Genomic DNA, 17,580 nt, shown 5'->3' on the forward strand with positions numbered 1-17,580 from the left:
TTCTAAATATATCCTCTTCAACAGAGTTAAAATCAGCTGGTGTTGCATATATAATAATAAATAAATACATAACACACATATTTCGGTTTTCCAGCAACATATTAGGAAGGCCATTTTACAGCATTACAATATATTCAATGAAATACCAACATGCTGGATTAAATGGATCCATAATCCAGTCATACTGAGCACTGCTGGTTGGGAAATATTTTTGAAATAAACTTTGCAGGGATGTGATGTAGGCCTACTGTTTAATACATGGGATCACAAGAGTGCCTCCCAATCAGACGTTTCAGCGATTTCGCTCAGAAATCTCAAAGGCATAATACTGTCGTGATCGAGGCGCCTTTCCCATACTCAAGTTTTTTTGGTGAATGCAGTAATCTTATTTGCTAGGTGAGGTAGGTGCTTGTCTTTGCCTTGTAAGTGGACATTTAACTCAAATGTATATCGCTAAGATAGGCCAGCTTTGTCAATAAATGTTCATTAGTGAACGTGCTTGCAGATTCAAACATGCGCTCTTCCTCCAAGAAGAGGCGACTCGGAGCTCAAACACGCGCGACAGCACTTTACCTCGGAAAGCCACCTTGCCTCGCTGTGAAACAGTACAGCCTTTTGGTCAGCTACCATCTCTTCGCAAAGTGCGGAGAATAGACGCGCTTTTAAGGGCCGGATTTTGATGAAATTCACCACTCTCACAACAACGTTCAAAATCTCATGTAGGTCGGGACTAACTAAGCTGCCTTGACACGCCTTCCCTGAGAATAACACAGTGCGTCCATTGCACATCGGGTGCTACCTGGGCCAAGGCTACAGATAAAAAAAAAAATAAATAAAAAAACTCCTGTTTTTCACGTCAGTTCGCGCCCCACCTGGCATGTCTCCGCGACCCACAGTTTAAGAAACGCTGGTCTATATAAAGGTAACTTGATTTTATTTGAAAAGAACTAATCAATCAATTATGTAACATCACTATTCCAAAAAAGGTGTATTTCATCACACATGTATTTAATGCACAAGCAATCAGTTTAGCATTGTGATTAGGATTATTACCATACTGATAGAAAAAAAAAAACAGCATTTCTTGTGTCTTTTACATCATTTATGTTAATTTCACCAGTCATCCTATGTACAGATTTTTCTTCTATAGCTATGCTATTTACACTGGGTGTTGATCCATTGAAAAGTCCTGTTTCCAGATGAATTCTGGGACATATTTGTTGCCCTGCTGACAGTTGTTTGCACATGTATAGACCAACAAGGTTCCCCAGTCAATGGAGGCATCTGTGCTGTCCACCTTCAGGTTGATGAGTAACTGCGGCATAACCTTAAAAGACAAATGAATTGGTACACAGAAGTTAGAGCAATGGCTTCCAGTCGGCTCTTCTTCTTCAAGCACATGTGCATGATGCCAACAACTGAATAGGTAACTTTGTTTCTTCAGATGCATTTTGAAACCAACCTGAAATTCAAATATTCTTTTGGCACCACATGAACATTTGGGAATATTCTCTTCCAGAGTTTTATGCTCTGAGGACACCCATAGGGGAACCCCACCTCTTTCGTATCGCAGAACCTGTACTTCAAAGAAAAAACAGGTTACATTCATTCATCTAACATCAGCAACCCTCAGCCAGGGCTATGGATTGTAATGAATCTATGGGTCCACCAAACAGCATTAAGAAACAAATGAATAGCAAACCTGATGCGGCTCTACAGATGTCCTCTGTTTAAAAATTTGGACCACTTTGCTGTCCTGAGTTTCATGAAGGGCCATGTCCTCAAGCTCATTTTCATCCAAGTCTAGGAGGAGGAAATGCAAGGGAAACTGTATTCAGATAGCCTGGGTGAACCCAAATGAATCTGCGAGTGCATCTGAATTTGCTCTGCAGATCCATCTGGCAACCCTCCAATTCACAGCGATTTCCAAAATTACAGAAAACTCTGGAACTAATCACAACTGCTTATCCGGCATGGGGCAGGCTAAACTACAGAGCAGTATGGTTACAGTATGTGCGCTATACGGGGGCAGCCGTGGCCTACTGGTTAGTGCTTCGGACTTGTAACCGGAGGGTTGCCGGTTCGAACCCCGACCAGTACGGCTGGTCACGTGCCCGTGAGCAAGGCACCTAATCCCTCACTGCTCCCGAGCGCCGCTGTTGTTGCAGGCAGCTCACTGCGCCTGGATTAGTGTGTGCTTCACCTCACTGTGTGCTGAGTGTGTTTCACTAATTCACGGATTGGGATAAATGCAGAGACCAAATTTCCCTCACGGGATCAAAAGAGTATATATTTTACAACCAATGTCTGCAATTTTATATATATATATATATATATAAAATTGCAGACATTGGTTGTGTTTAATAACTATATATATATATATAGTTATTAAACACAACCAATGTCTGCAATGATGGTGTCAGTATTACACGACACAGATGTGTATCTTCTTTGGAATTGAGCGAGCAACTGCATTCAACACATTGGTTTACAAGACAGATATGTCTGGTCTATTTCTGTAAAGTTTGGGTATGAGTTTAATGTAACAATTTCATTCTACTGCTGGCTACGCCCCTTGGAAACCTGAGGTAAATGAAGGGTTCCCAGACCAATTCTCTTTTGGCTTTAGTCTTCTGAGGTCTGATGTGAGCCAGGCTAGTAATCAGAAACATACCAATGTAAAGTTGCAATCTTGTCTTTATGGATGTGTCTGTATTTACATATATGTACCGTTATCAGTGTGGTGAGTGTCGGAGTCCTCCACATCGTCTGTGACATTAGACTCATCTTTTTCCTCTAACTCCTCAGGTTCCGTGACCAGCTCAAACTCAGGAAACAGGAATGGAGAGGTAGACACTGTGATGCTAGCTGCAACAGATGAGCAAAACATTTAAGAAAATTCTGGTACCCATACAACCAATGGCATGGAGGTCATTCCATGTGAAATCAGTTAAGATTGCTGCAACCTCTCAGATTTTGATCAAACCTGGTCATAACCTAGGCCTGTAACATTTCTGTTAAAATCATAGGCCTTCTTATTGTTTTCAGCTCTTGACATTACTTTTACAACTAGGGCCCTATGTAAATTCAATGGACATGCATTACAAACCTTTAACCTTCCAGTCATACTGAAAACATGTTTCTCCATCCTACAAAGTTTTGACAGGCTAGGAATAATACGTTCTAAGATATTTAGGTACAAACATGGCTCCCAAAATAAGGCATTTTAGAGTGTAAAAAGGCCAAAGACCATATGAAAACATTGGATGGTGCAGCAACCATTTTCCTAGATTAACATTCTGTTTCATTTGACACGGAATGACCCATGTTTTCCCCCCTCTAATCCAGATTTAATTAATATCAGTTTGAATGAAATGTCTGATAACTACAGTGTAAATGAATAATAATAATAACAGTTAGGCTAATAAATTATGAATCCACTTGCCTTCTTTACAACATTCTTTCTTATGACTGTGTTTCCAGTCTATGGTCTGGTGATCCTTGCTGCAGTAAGTAACTGCATGGCAGCGTGAACAAGCTTTATGTCCAGGACAACCACACACTCTGCAGAGCTTAATTCCTGATTCCAGCATACAGTCACTACTGCTCTCTTCTGGTTCCTCCTCCGGTGGTGGGTCATATGGGTAAAAGTCATTTTTCCTAGACAACTGACTTCTAAACACTGTGGACATAAACAGAACAATAAATCAACATTCACCATTGTATAACACAACATAAATAACTACTGACAGAACAACAACAGAAAACATGAAGCAAAGAGGCATCTTACAAATAGACACTAGGCTAGCCTACTCTACAGCAGAACTCGTAATCAAAGATATTGTTTCATATTTATGCACATTTGTCAAGCACAAGAATCTATACAAGTAGAGTAAAACGTCACCAGAAAAGTCCTGCGAAGCGCACAACTGTACTCAGGTTGTTGCTCAGGCACTATGAAAACAATGTAGTCTATGTGTGAGAAGCTAGCTATCTAGTTTTGAGTAATAATAGGCCTAACCTTACCTTTGAAGCACTGATTATCGTTCCGTGTGTGGCAGGTTGGCGTCTTGCAACAGAATACAAAAAGAGTCCTATGAAAACTCCAGTCCTGACCGACAATCGGAGCATAGACTTGTAGTAAAAATGCTGTGGGGAGCTGACATTTTGCACATGTCAGATCAGGCAGAGATGGTAAATCCGACTGGCTCAACCAAGCAGGTCTACCACCCACTTTACTGGGAAACTGAGAACTTCGGAGTTGCCAGGCGTCGGCTTCTTCCACAAATCCCAACGCAACCCCCTTTTCTTTGTTGGAAGTGTTTGATGGCGTAGCTTCCATTATTAACTAATACATTTAGTTTGTAAAAAATACTTTCTCTGGGACAATGTGGCGAGATGGTTGTTTCGAATTCATTTCTCGTGTGGAACAAAGGTGTCGAATAAAAGGTTCCGCTGTTCCTTTTTCGAGTAATGCTACATTGTAGCTAAAGAGCTTCCATCAACATGCATTTTAATTAATTGATCAGCGTCAAGGCGTCGGTGTCATCTAGTGACAAAAATGACACAGTGATTATTGTAATTTGGGAAGATACCTCCAATCACCATCATTTGCTGTAAACAAACTTTCATGATTTGCCCGTTCGCTACTCACATCAACAAAGTAAAAGAATAAACAATAAACAGAATGAAAACAATCACAGCTTAAATCGTGTACAAATCGTTTGTTTTGAAGATTCTAGGCAGTCAGTAGATTAGTGTCCACCCGAAATGTCCATTCTCCCCCACAGCACACTTAATTCCACTAGATGGCTCTACTTCCACATCTCACATTCTAGCAAGTGCACCTAAAGTGAAAAGAACTAAATAAAATTGTAAAAAATTAAATGTGCACTGATAAATTATTCACATTTAGGCTATTCCTTGGCTAACCTAAATTAAACTGGTGGTCGCATGATTAAATTAACTTTTTGTGAAATTTGCTAGTCTAGAATTTGAATTTCCCCTTGGGGATCAATAAATTATCTATCTACCTCTATCTATCTAGAGCTGCGTTCGTGTTAGCCACTTTCTAAACCTTTTAATTGTAGGCCAACTTAATTGTCTCCTATGGTAGTGCAATGAAACTTCATCTAATTGAGGCGCTTTTATTTAATCCCACTGGCCCCCCATTGGTTAGCAAGTTGAAGCTAGGCTATTCTTTCCTCACTCCCTCTCTCCACACACACACACACACAATGATGTCATGCTGTTTAGTGTAGGCTAGTAGATCGCGGAGGCTGTAGTGGGAGACTGGGACAAGAGAAGTGGAGCCGTGACTCCAAGAGGGCTGAACCGAATGCCGCCCTCCACTTCAGTGCTCTTGGAAGAATTAGGCTATGTTTTCACGTTGAGATGGATAAGTAAAGTTTCACCTGCAAAAGTGATTTGTTTGTTCATCGCTATGGAAAGTCGACATAAAGTGGAGCCTGGTACGTAAATGAACTGTAACAGTCCCTTGTGTGATGTGGGACGAGTAACCCAATGGATTGGCGAAACTGGGATTAACTCCTGGTCGTTCGGTTCCTCACAGACATGCCTCCGCAGGCTGTTGGAGAATACAAACCCGTAACAGTGTCGGTTGTTCCGCCAGTGCCACCGCGAAGGTTTCGGAGTAAAGATACTTCTTCGGGGGCAAAGTGTCGGTCCGGTGCCGCAGTTGAGCGCAAGGTGAAATGTGTGCTTGTTGGTGACGGGGCGGTTGGAAAGACCAGCCTCATTGTAAGCTACACAACAAATGGATATCCTACTGAATATGTACCAACTGCCTTTGACAACTTTTCAGGTAAATTGGATGAAATCCGTTTATTTGTAACGAAATTCCGTTGAAATGTGTAGCCTGCAGTGTTCAGATAAAAAAAAAAAAAACAGCAGTCTATGTATGGAGTAGGCTAATTCCTCTTCTTTGCAAATAAATGGGTTATCAGTGATCACAGTATATTACTAGTTAGTAATACTTTTCGGTGGTATTAGTATTTAATTGGATAATATCCAATTTTCTGAGAGATTTGTTATGGATTTCCTCACATATGGTTTTCTTGTAATTTAACGGCAGCAGACACAAGGGTAGGCTTATATTTATGAAACTTATCTGGCTGCCTAAAGTTATGAACAGCAGGAGTTGACAGAGAGTTGAAGGTCCACCTCATCTATTTGTGTTTACTTTTCTTCCTCCTCAGCGGTGGTGGCGGTTGATGGCAGACCGGTGAAGCTGCAGCTGTGTGACACAGCGGGCCAGGTTTGTTTCTTATTTACATGATGTACATTTTGTTTTGGGTTTGATGTCATTGTATTTTAGTTTCGGAGTGAGAGAGCATGTCTAATGGATATGGCTATGCAGTGAGGGCTGCTTCAAGGCCAAGAAGTGTGTCTAAGGCACAATGTAAAGGTATGAAGCTTGTTTATAAAAAACAACACGATGTTGATTAGCCTACACTGCACCTCCCCTGTGCATTTCTGCAAACACTTAAAGATTTCAGCACATACTGACAAGCCCCATTCAATTGAAGGTGGGACTTAGATGGGGAGGGTGACTGGGTGGCAGAGAGCCAGGGTGTAATTAAGATGGTAAAGCCAGTCAGTCACTGCAAACATATCAGCATTCAGTGCCTGTGTTTAATTCCAACACGTGCAGTGTTAAACTAGATATATTATACTGCTGATTCTGCTCTGCCCTTGAAACGTCAGTGGTGGGGAGAGCACAAAATGTGTGACCAGGGTCTCCAGAGCCCCCTTGAATAGTCTGCTGAAATGAGGTTACCCAGTTGTAATGTATCCTCTGAAATGCAACCGCCGATGTCAAAATCTTTTGGCTCAAGGTCAGTGGTGTGCTGTGGTTTTCGTGGTCTGCTCTGTCTGACGTGGACTTGTGGAGCGTCCGCTCAACACTTGTCACTTGTCCTTCACTGAACTTAGCCTATAGACGCACTGAGGTCGACCTATAGAAGCAGAGGCACCAGTGGAGCAAGTGCCTGCCCTGATGTGTGGCAGGGGTTCAGCCCAGGCAGGAGCGCTCTAGGGGGGTGCGCGGAATGGGGAGAAACGGGGGTAATGGTGATGAATTAGGCTGGGCTAAGGAGACCATGCCTAAGTGGAGTCGCAGCTGGGGCTGGTCAAAAGAAATGTGAGCCTTGTGTTTTTCAGGAGGGGGGGACTGGAACCGGCTGTGTGGGTAGAGCAAAAGGGAGAGTGAGAAGAGAGATTAAGAAAGCAAGGGAGAGGTTGAGAACAGGAGAGATTTTTGAATGTGTGTGTGAGAGAGAGAGAGAGAGAGAGAGAGGAGAAGGGAGAGAGAGAGAGAGTTGGAGAGAGATAGTGAGAGTTTAAAAGAAAGCAATTAAGAAAGAGAGAGAACTGACCTAGGACCGAAATGAACAGTGTGTGTGTTTGTGTTTGTGTGTGTGCATGTCTGTGTGTGGGTGTCTGTGTGTGGCTGTCTGTTTCTTTGTGTGTATTTATGTGTGCACGCGTGAGAGAGAGAGAATGAAAGAGAGAGTTTTTCAGGGCAAGATGGAGAGACTGAGGGAGAACAAAAACGTGACATACAGAGAGAGAGAGAGAGAGAGACGTGAGATAGAGAGCAAATGAGGGAGAACCAATGGGAAGTCAAGCCAAGAGAGATCTGGAGCAGTCCTGTCTAGACACACACACTGAGTCTCCCGACTGGAGGCAGCACAGCACAGCACAGCCAGGGTTCACAGAGTTCTGGGCCTGCTGCTCTGGAAGGGAGCGGCCCGCAACCAGGCCAAATATTAAGACTTGGGTTAGAGTGGAACACCACTTCCACTCCTCTCCCCTCTATGATCCTGAGGCACATGATTGGCTGGAAGTGCTTATAGCTCAGTCACAGCCAGTTTGTTGAAGAGATTTTTGAGCGGAACACTGAGTGGACAGGTGGAGACCTGTGAAGTTAGTTGCATTGTGTAAAAAGTGTATGATGCTGCTAGAATCGCAGACAGTGCCCAATTATAATTTGTCTATATTTATTTGATCTTCTGGCTCATTATATGACGGCAGTCACGTACATAGCGTGCAGGCATACTCTTCTACGTGACTCAGTGATGCGCTGGAGTTAATTAACATCCTCACAAAAGTACTTAACTTCCAGCCTTTCTAAAAATGAATCTCCAATCCTCCATCCTCAACACTCCTGAGGCAAATAGACCTCATTAACTCGCTTCTTTCAGGAAATGACTTGGGTGTATGAGCAAGTACTATCAGAAGGGCTGCAGTGCGAAATATACAGAGAGGGAGGGAGGAAGAGAGAGAGAGAGAGAGATGGAATGCTTTGTTAATAAACAACACATACACAATTTGGCTCTGGAATGCTACAGTTATCTTGTGTGTTCTCACATCACAGAGGGTTCAGATGTGTGAGAATGATAGGTAATCACTGGTGTGTTGCGCAAGTAGCCAGATGACATGATTAAAAGCACGTTACAGGAGATAAGCCCTCTTACAACCCCTGGGTGAAACTTCAGTAGGTGGTCATTTGGGATAAAAACGCTGCCATCAGTTAGCCTGGGGAACCAGACCCAATCTGAAAGATTAAGGGTCTGGCCACGAATAATGTAATGGCCCAACTCGAGGGGCGGCACCAAGCATGCAGTTGAAAATCTCACTGCACTCAATTGGATAACACTATACGACCAATGTTAACTGACTGATTCCGGACATCGACGCAATTGGATAACACTACGTCTGTCATCTGTTTAGCTCGCCTCTGGCCCGCCCATATCAGATACACAGATGTGATTGGTTACCCGCGATGCAAGGGGCAAAAGTAACGTGCATCATTACTCATTGCCAGAGTCTCTCGCTGAGCAAATTGATATTGTGCTCGTGCGAGAACTCTGGATTCCAGGGTAGCCATCAGTATGGCCAAATGAAGGTCTAGTTCTTAGCTCTGACTTAGCTCTCAGGAATGCAGACACAGTACAGAGAGGTGTCTTTGGCAGGGCTTTTAGGGCATCTCACAGTTGCCCCCAGGGCTGAAATGGAGCATTTGGAAATGGAGCACTCAATTCAATTTGAAATAGTTAGTGTGTCAAGAACTGTGCAACTGGCACTAGCTCTTACAGTAAGACAGAGACATTCCACCTCCAGCAGAAAGCTGTAAAAATGTTTGCTCTTAGTTCTCACTATTTGGTTTTGTACCTGTCAAGTTTCTTACACTGCATTAGGTTACATAAATAAAGCATATTATGGGGCTGGTTTTTCTTTATGTTCAACGTGAAAGAGTCACAAATATACATGAACCAAATGTAACTATTTCCATCACAAAAGATGACTATAATTGGGGCCTATGTTAAGAAACATGTGATGATCTGGTGGAGAAGGAAAACACAGTGCAGAACAGAAGTGGCTTTGCTGAGATCAAGTGTTATCATGTGTGTATCACACAATCACAAGTTAGCCCTTCTAGGCTTTTAGAACAACAATGATAAAACAGTTCATCCTTATGCAATACCTTAGTCAGCAGATCATGTGCTATAGCCTTCATCTTTTCCCTCAGATGGTGGAAATGGCTTAGAGAACCTCTGGTTAGGGAGGTCTTCCTGGCAAAAATATGTTTTTTTTATTCTGTATGCGTGAGGACTGACTTGTATTTCCTTATTTTTCACTGTGTTTTTGGCAAGAGTCCAGGTGTCTCTCAATACATATGTCTGCATTACAGGAGAAAAAAACGTTCAGTGTGTCTGCGCTTCGATATTTTGACTTTGTTGCTATTGTCATTAGGCACTTGAGACCAGTTAAGGCTTTGCTGTAGCCATAGGGTTGGTGATATGATGAAGACTGATTTACTCATTTAACAAATGCTTTTATCCAAAACAATGGATAAATATAGATTTTTAATCAGGATGAATGTTCTTGGTGTCAACCAGGAACCTGGTGTTTTTAGCATCTTTTGTTTCCTCATAAATCCAAGAGACCCTTCAAAAGTCTCTTGGCACTCTTTGTTGTCCAACACAGATGGAGTCTGACCTTGCTGTGTCTTTTACAGGATGAGTTTGATAAGCTCCGCTCCTTCTGCTACACAAATGCCGACGTCTTCCTGTTGTGCTTCAGCGTGGTGGCGCCCTCCTCCTTCCAGAATGTCACGGAGAAATGGGTCCCCGAGATCCGGAGGCACTGCCCGCGCTCGCCCGTCATCCTGGTGGGCACCCAGTCGGACCTCCGCGAGGACGTCAAGGTGCTGATCGAGCTGGCCAAGTACAAGGAGCGGCCGGTGGAGCCGGCCGAGGCCCGGCAGTGTGCCGAGGACGCGCGCGCCATCTCGTACATGGAGTGCTCGGCGCTGACTCAGAAGAACCTGAAGGAGGTGTTCGACGCCGCCATCTTGGCCAGCATCCAACACAGCGACAGTCAGCAGCAGCAGCACAAGCTGAAGAAGCGCACGCCGGACAAGATGAAGAAGCTGTCCAAGTCCTGGTGGAAAAAGTACTGCTGCCTGGCCTAGCGCTCAGGGCTGTCGGGTCAAACTGTGGAGGGTTTTTTTTCTCTCCCCTGGTTTATGTATGGGGTCAAAAGGGGGGCCTCTCCTCAATGTGAGGTGTTTAGTGGGGATCTGGGGGTAAAAAAGATCAGAAGGACTTTAAACTGCAAGTGGAACAAAGGGTGGAAAAATTCTACCCTAAGTCATGACACTAACAGATCAACGGTCATTTACCGCATGGCTATCACTTCAAAGGACCATGAAAAAGCTGACCATTATGATGTTCTAGAGGCTCCAAGGGTCTCCTTTTAACCCCTCAGAAGATGATTCTCCACCCCAGCAGCCCCCTTCCCCTCCCCTCCCTCCATTTTTCCACTCTGGCCGGCACTGTAACACAGTGGGACCTGGAGGAGAGTGCCGGAGCTGTCTCCAGTAATATGTTAAGACTGCTCACAGACTTGCCCCCTGGTCCTTTGATCCTCTGTCTGGTCCAGACAGCCAGCAAACTGTGAAAAGCAAAACCCTGCCAAAGAGCGAGGGATGAAGAAAGATGAGTCCAAGAATCTTGACATCGTCGTCTTTTTTAACCTGTTCTGTTTTTCCCCAGTCCCACCCCACCCCATCCTCCCCACACGCACATATGAAGTCCCAGCATATGAGGGGCACAAAAGAGGTTACCCCCCCATACTCTAACAGTGCCTAAGAATTGTTTTAAAAACATAGTGCCATTATCAGTCAAAGCAAGCAAGAGATTAGTCATTGTTTTTGTTAGTTACTCTGTCAACTGATCAGTTTTACTGATTACTGTTGCTGTTTCGTCATACTCATGAGGTGTGTGCACCACAGTTGGCCCTCCCACTGGCGTTGCTTTCAGGGTGGCCGCCTCCACAACAGCCTTGTGGACTGTGGTTGTTTACGTTTGGAGACACCGCAACTCAGATGTGGCGTCCCGAAACAGCTCGCAGGGGTCAGGGCTGCGCCTCTGGGGCGGGAATTTAGCAGATCGCCTGAACTTTGCTTCTCTGGTCAGTGAACCGGCTGGGAGGTCATAAACAAATGTCAACCCGCTGTCCCCCTCCCTCCCAACCACCACACACACACACACACACACTCACACATGATCGCCACCACGCACCAATCGCTGTGCTGGCTGGCGCTATAGTGGGAAAGGCAGGTTTTGAGTTATGAGTGGTGAGGTATGTTGTGTGTATCTGAGATGAGACAAGCGACAGAGACAAGGGGTTTCTTGCCCAATCGAGGAAGTTCAGAAGAGGAACACCTCCTTTCCCCCGTTTAAAGTCTTTTTATAGTTGAGCACTTTTCAAAAGCATATGATGACTTTGTCTCCTGTTTTTATGAACTCTTTATCCATTTTTCTAAGTCAGAGCAACAGGAGTCACAAAGAGATCAGACAAATGTGTAGTGTTAGCGCTTTTAGTGACAAACAACTACTAGGCACAGTCATGATTCTTCTGTCATTTTTGAAGTTCTTTGCAGTTTTATTATCAGTATGATGATAACTTCCTCCTTGTGCGTTATTGGTCCAGTAAATGAATGTACACTGTGGATTCATTACCATATTGATACCTATACCATGTTTCTTACGGTATGTCCCATTCTTCAACCATTCACATTATATTTTGCAGAACACTGAAGCAGTTATGGTCTGTACATATTTTCATTTGAAATGCTGGTGTCACAATCTATGTATATTGTTTCATTATTTACCCTTAGTGGTCTACAAAGGTGTGAACTATGTTATCAGTTTTGAATTTCACCTTCATTGTCAAATGAGTAGTCCTCCAGGCATTGTACTGTGGCTATTGACTCCATTTTGTTCTCATGTCAAGGTCTGCCTGAAGGCATCGTTAGGGGATAACAGTATGTTGCGTTTTGGTGAACTGAAAACATCTGTAGGGGATAACAGTATGTTGCGTTTTGGTGAATTGAAAACGTCTTTAGGGGATAACAGTATGTGATGTGGGAAAGAATGGAAGTGTAGACAATGAAAGTTCACACTTTATATGCAGGATATTATGATGTTTGACCACAAACCGTCTGAATATCAGATCCAAGGCAAGGACTGGTCAATGCTATGGACCAACACATGTACCTCCTGCAGTTAACAAACTGTACCTTTACTAGCTCAAACTCATTTCTACCCTAACCCCAGTAAGTCTCTCCCAGAAGTGCCATTGCTGTGATTCAACTCTTGCACTTTGCTATCTCATCAGGGTGTTAAAGCGGCAGCCCTTTCCTAATCGAAAGAGTAACCCAGAAGGAATTCAGTCAACATTGACCTCATCCGTTATCATACTCACTCAGCCTTTCCTCTTGTGACTCTCAGTGGTGATTGTGTCTGGAACTGGGGAGCCGTATCACGGCATGTACGGATGGAATGAAGTTGTTTGAGGAATCATGGGTAATCAGCGAATCGGTGTGTTGAGCTTTAAGGTGTTCAGGGGAGAGGGCAGATGTGAATGTAGGCTGTTGGCTATCTGAAAGAGAGATGAGGGTTCTGAGAGATGGGGGTTCTGCATAGAATGACCTGAAGAATGAACTCTGTAAGTGCAAAGGTGATTAGTGTTAACCTGGAGGTGATTTATAAGAGGCGGGTTCTATGGACCTGATGGATTGCTATTACTGCCACCAGTATTAGGGATCTCAGTGACAAGTGGTGTTTCTTATCTATGTATCCTATAGATATCTATAGATTTCCCTGTGTTATACGTGGTAATATGTGCAAATGAAACGTTTGTAAATGACCATCAGGGGAAAGTTTGTGGATGTAACAACTTGTACACAGTGTCCTATCAGAATCGACAACTGCCTGTAGTGTATTAATTATCTGCAAATAAAGAGCTCTGATATATCTTCTTGTGCTTGTGTCAATGACAGGGACCATGGCTAATTTTTGGGGGGAAAGCGTTTTTCCTCTCCATATTTGTGATATAAAATGTAATAGTTGAGACGAATGGTCTCTCCATTAGTTTGCTTTATGAATCATGCTTCATCATGATTATATGAATTGTAATTTAACTTAAAACCAATCGTGCAGCAATTAGTCCTCATGATATTTTGCAGCACTTTAAGAATGTCCTTCTAATGTATGCCATATGTGTGTCCTAGAAAATAATAGCAAAGATCATAGGAACTTTACCGCTGTGAACATAGTTAATTCTTGACATCATTTTATGTGAACATATGGTATGCTTTAAGAATCCTGCAATAGTACTTAGTGACTTTGTTGCTTCTTAAAGCTAAATTTTGAAATGACAAAAGTTATTTTCAAGGAAATACAACAGCAAACTCAACTTGGCAGCAAAATCCAAGGTCACAGGGTCTTTTTCTCTTTGACTATTTACATCCTGGCAAATAGTACTGACATTGCGCGTTTAAATGAGGTGACCTGTGGATGGCCAGCTGAAGGCAATCACTGGTCTACACCCTCTGTCACGATATTCAGAGCACAGCCAGCGAGGCTAAAATGTTCTTGATTCAATTGTGTGGGCTGCAGAGGATGGGTGAGGTCTCTCAATTGCCACACGCGTCTCTCTGGTCCAGCGTCGTGTCCACGTTTAGTCTCTGTGATGTTTTCAGGCCATGGACATCACTTTGCATCAAGACGCATGCAGATGAGCCAGACGTGAGTCGGAGCAAAGGCTATTGAGGCCCCCTCCCGTCGCAAAGCAGACATTGGGCTCAGAAATAGCCGCCCTAAACAGGAACCAAAAAAAAAATGTAAGAAGACATCAACACAGACCAGATAAGACGCGAGTCAAGCTTGTGCCCACAGATTGTGAGATTGGGTGCCGTGCGTGCGGTGTCTGAGGCAATAGGGAGTTATGTAAATGTGATATTCCCAAAGGCAAGGGGAGGAGAATGTCACCCTGATAGCACTAACGGCCGCTGTGCTGCTGGTTGTTGTTGTGTAAGCACATCACAAGTTCAGGCGGCAGTGTACCACCAACAGAAAGAGCTCTGGGGCTGTGGGTTGGGTGAGGGTAGTGTGTTTAAAGAGAAGCAATGAAGGGCCCTGGTGGGTTTAGGAGAACTGAGATTTTGAAATGGCTCAAGACCTTTCTCCTCCTTTAGTCTTAGTTTGGCCTCTGCCCAACTGGTCACCCAGGGGAATTATGGGCCACTTGTTTCTCTCCTCCTATCTGTCCTCTTCTCTTTTTTGTACCATTCTTCCTGTTTTGTCTTTTTTTCTCCTGTTCTTTTTCTGCACCTCTGTCTCTCCTTCCCTATTTTCTCTATGTCCATTTGCCCCTTTCTCTGGGCCTTTCTGCTCTCTTCCTATGCCCTCCCTCTCTGTCTCTCCTCTCTCCTCCTCTCTGCTTTCTATCCATTCTGTCCTCTCCTCTTTCTCTCTCACCCCAGTGAGTCTCAGTCTCAGAGTTCACCAATCAGCCTCGCACAGCACATTAGCTTTCACCCGGAGCTGCCACGATTAGCATGGCGTCATCCCTCTGGAACATGCTCTTGGAAAAGCGCAAGAGATACACAGAGTCCCTCTCACTGTCTGTGTGTGTGTGTGTGTGTGTGTGACTGAGATCCTCACAGCATGTTCAGTCACTTCAGGCCTTACATCATGCCCGATTTCTCCTCCTTGAATGGAGATACATAAAGTTGTTTTGTCAGCTGACAGGGTTAGCTAGCTGGCCGAGCCAAACAAACAACCACAAGGAATATTTTTTTTAAAGGGTTGAACAGACAATAATCACATCTGGCTATGTAACTTATGGTTGCAGTTCATGGCATTCTGTGAGTCCATAAAACAAGTGGTGTATGTGGAGGAAGATTATGTATGTCTGTTGTATTGTACTAATTGAAGAGAGGTATTGTTTGTAATTGTATGTTGTCTGAATCAAATTTTAGGCTCAAGACAACAAGTGAACAAGACACCCTCTACTTCCATGAAAAGTCCCTTGTTAGAACCATTTGTTCTTATAGGAGAACCATTTTATCTCACTGGCAACAGGTAGAACCTATTGTCAAAATACTCTGCTTTGGCAATGATGACCCCAAGTTGATGCCTGAATCTGGGTCAATTGGTAAAACAGCTAAAAACAAAAACGGGAGAATATTTAGCTAACTCCTTTGTAAGAAAAACTTCATTGTCTCACCAGTCTCACACAATACGTTGCCAAGACTGAAATGACCAGAGGTCAGATGTCAAGCATTGTTTATCATTGCTATTTATATGGCCGCTAAACACTCCACTCCATGAAAACAATTCATCTTCCCTGCCATGCTGAGAGAAGGCTCTTCCTCTTCAGCAAATGAAAACTGTCTCAAATAGACCACGCTCAGAGCTCTCTTGCTTCAGTGTTGTTAGGGGGAAGACATCTTTCCTCAAGTGTCTGCCTGTGCTATCAGCTATCTCCACATTCTTCCTGGATCTCCATTCAGTGGAGAATACAATGTAGAGAGATCTGCGATAGATGGCCCAGTGTGTGAGGGAACTGCTGACAAAGCAGGTGAGCATTAATTCAATCTGTGTATTACAACAAGCTTTTCCACATGGCCTGTTGTTTTGTGTGATGGAGACCTGGGCCTGAACAAGCTCTTGACCCACTGCCATGCCAGTGCGGAAAGCTGGGAAGGCTTTGAGTAATCGTTTCTGGAACTTTCTTTAGGTGTCAGTGGAGAATGTAAAGAATTCCAAATTATTGCCACATTCCTTGATTCCTTCAATCAGAAGAAAATAGTCATTGTTTAAATTCAGACTACTTCCTCCCCCTACCACCCTCATTTCTAAATATTTCACTTAAAAAAAATTAATATTTTAAACGTTCTATCCCAAGTAGAGCACATGCATTTTACAGATGTACCACATACACATAGGAGGATTTACCAGATGTATGTCCAGATATAGGTCTACAGATGTATGCAGATGTATGCAGTGGTTTACCTTTAACCACTAAAAAGGCAACCTCTGTCTGCTTTTCCATTAAAAAAAACTCTAACACAACTCTTGAATATAAAAATTGATGGTGAACTCATTGAACAAGTACCTGAAGAAAAGTATCTGAGAATAATTAAACTACCAGTTGAATTTTAAAAGTCACAAGAACATCTGTAAAACCATTAAGGCCAACTTTATGACGATAAAAAAATTGCTTGACTTTTGACTGTGCTTTTCTTTTTTTGTGTGCTTAACTACATGGTCCCAAGCTCACCAGTCATCAGTTAAGGCCATAGAGTGTCTTTATAACCACGCCTTGAAAGTCCTGGACAAGAAAAGAATAAGGTACCATTACTGCAAAAATTATAAGCAAACATAAGATTTAAGTTTTGCTTATTTTTTTTTATCTGCTTGTACTTTGTTAAATTGGTTTTCAAATGCCTAAATGACGTTGCTCCCTTACCCCTTTGCAAAACAATAACAAGATGGCAAAGTGGCACCAGATCCACCACTCGAGCAGCGTTAATAGGTAATTGTAGTATCCCTTTCCGTAAAACATCTTTTGATCTTGAAATGTATCCCTACAGTCACCTTCATAAACGTACACTGTGCTCTCTCTGTATATTTTCTTTAATTTTTCATTTCATTTTATTTCCATGTTCATTTCTCTATTATTTTTAATAATGTTAATCTATATTATTATTTTTAACCAAAAGCCCTACTAGGGATAAGTGTTGTGAATTAGCTTCAGCTAAAAACACTAACATGCATCAGATGACTGTTTCAAGCTTATCTATCGTTTTTATCTGTCCCTAACTTAATAACATAACATAAACTTAATAATAATAATAATAATAATAATAATAATAATACTAATACTACTACTACTACTACTACTAATAATACTGGCAATAATAATAATACTACTACTAATAATAATAATAATAATAAAACATTTTAATGTAATTTAATCTTAACATTCAGCACACCCTATGTGTGATGCTGGTTTGATGTCCGAGCCCCCGATTATTCTAGAACTGGTTTCAGAATATTGATGGACATGTGGAACAAACGGCACCTGTTTTAGCAGTGCGTATAAGAAAAGATTTTTCCATTCGCACATGTTGATAAATTGCCCTTAGTTCTCTCTACAGGGTCCTAAGCTATGTAAAGACTGAGTAGATCTCTTGACATC

At 42.7% G+C, this 17,580-nt stretch overlaps 2 protein-coding genes across 2 annotated transcripts; one reads left to right on the forward strand and one right to left on the reverse strand.

The window, feature by feature from the left end:
• Nucleotides 1-917: 917 nt before the first annotated feature.
• On the reverse strand, nt 918-4,516 carry pdcd2 (programmed cell death 2). Its single transcript, XM_042065136.1, has 6 exons — nt 4,027-4,516; nt 3,446-3,682; nt 2,731-2,868; nt 1,703-1,803; nt 1,463-1,576; nt 918-1,327 (listed from the first exon to the last, which is right to left on the reverse strand). The coding sequence occupies exons 1-6, from the start codon at nt 4,340-4,342 to the stop codon at nt 1,160-1,162; spliced, it is 1,074 nt and encodes a 357-aa protein (XP_041921070.1). The 5' UTR covers nt 4,343-4,516; the 3' UTR covers nt 918-1,159.
• Nucleotides 4,517-5,236: 720 nt separating this feature from the next.
• rhoua (ras homolog family member Ua) lies at nt 5,237-13,346 on the forward strand. Its single transcript, XM_042065137.1, has 3 exons — nt 5,237-5,824; nt 6,219-6,277; nt 10,043-13,346. The coding sequence occupies exons 1-3, from the start codon at nt 5,575-5,577 to the stop codon at nt 10,496-10,498; spliced, it is 765 nt and encodes a 254-aa protein (XP_041921071.1). The 5' UTR covers nt 5,237-5,574; the 3' UTR covers nt 10,499-13,346.
• Nucleotides 13,347-17,580: the final 4,234 nt, after the last annotated feature.

Source organism: Alosa sapidissima, chromosome 16 (genome assembly GCF_018492685.1).
Source record: "Alosa sapidissima isolate fAloSap1 chromosome 16, fAloSap1.pri, whole genome shotgun sequence".
In the NCBI taxonomy this organism is placed as follows: Eukaryota; Metazoa; Chordata; class Actinopteri; order Clupeiformes; family Clupeidae; genus Alosa; species Alosa sapidissima.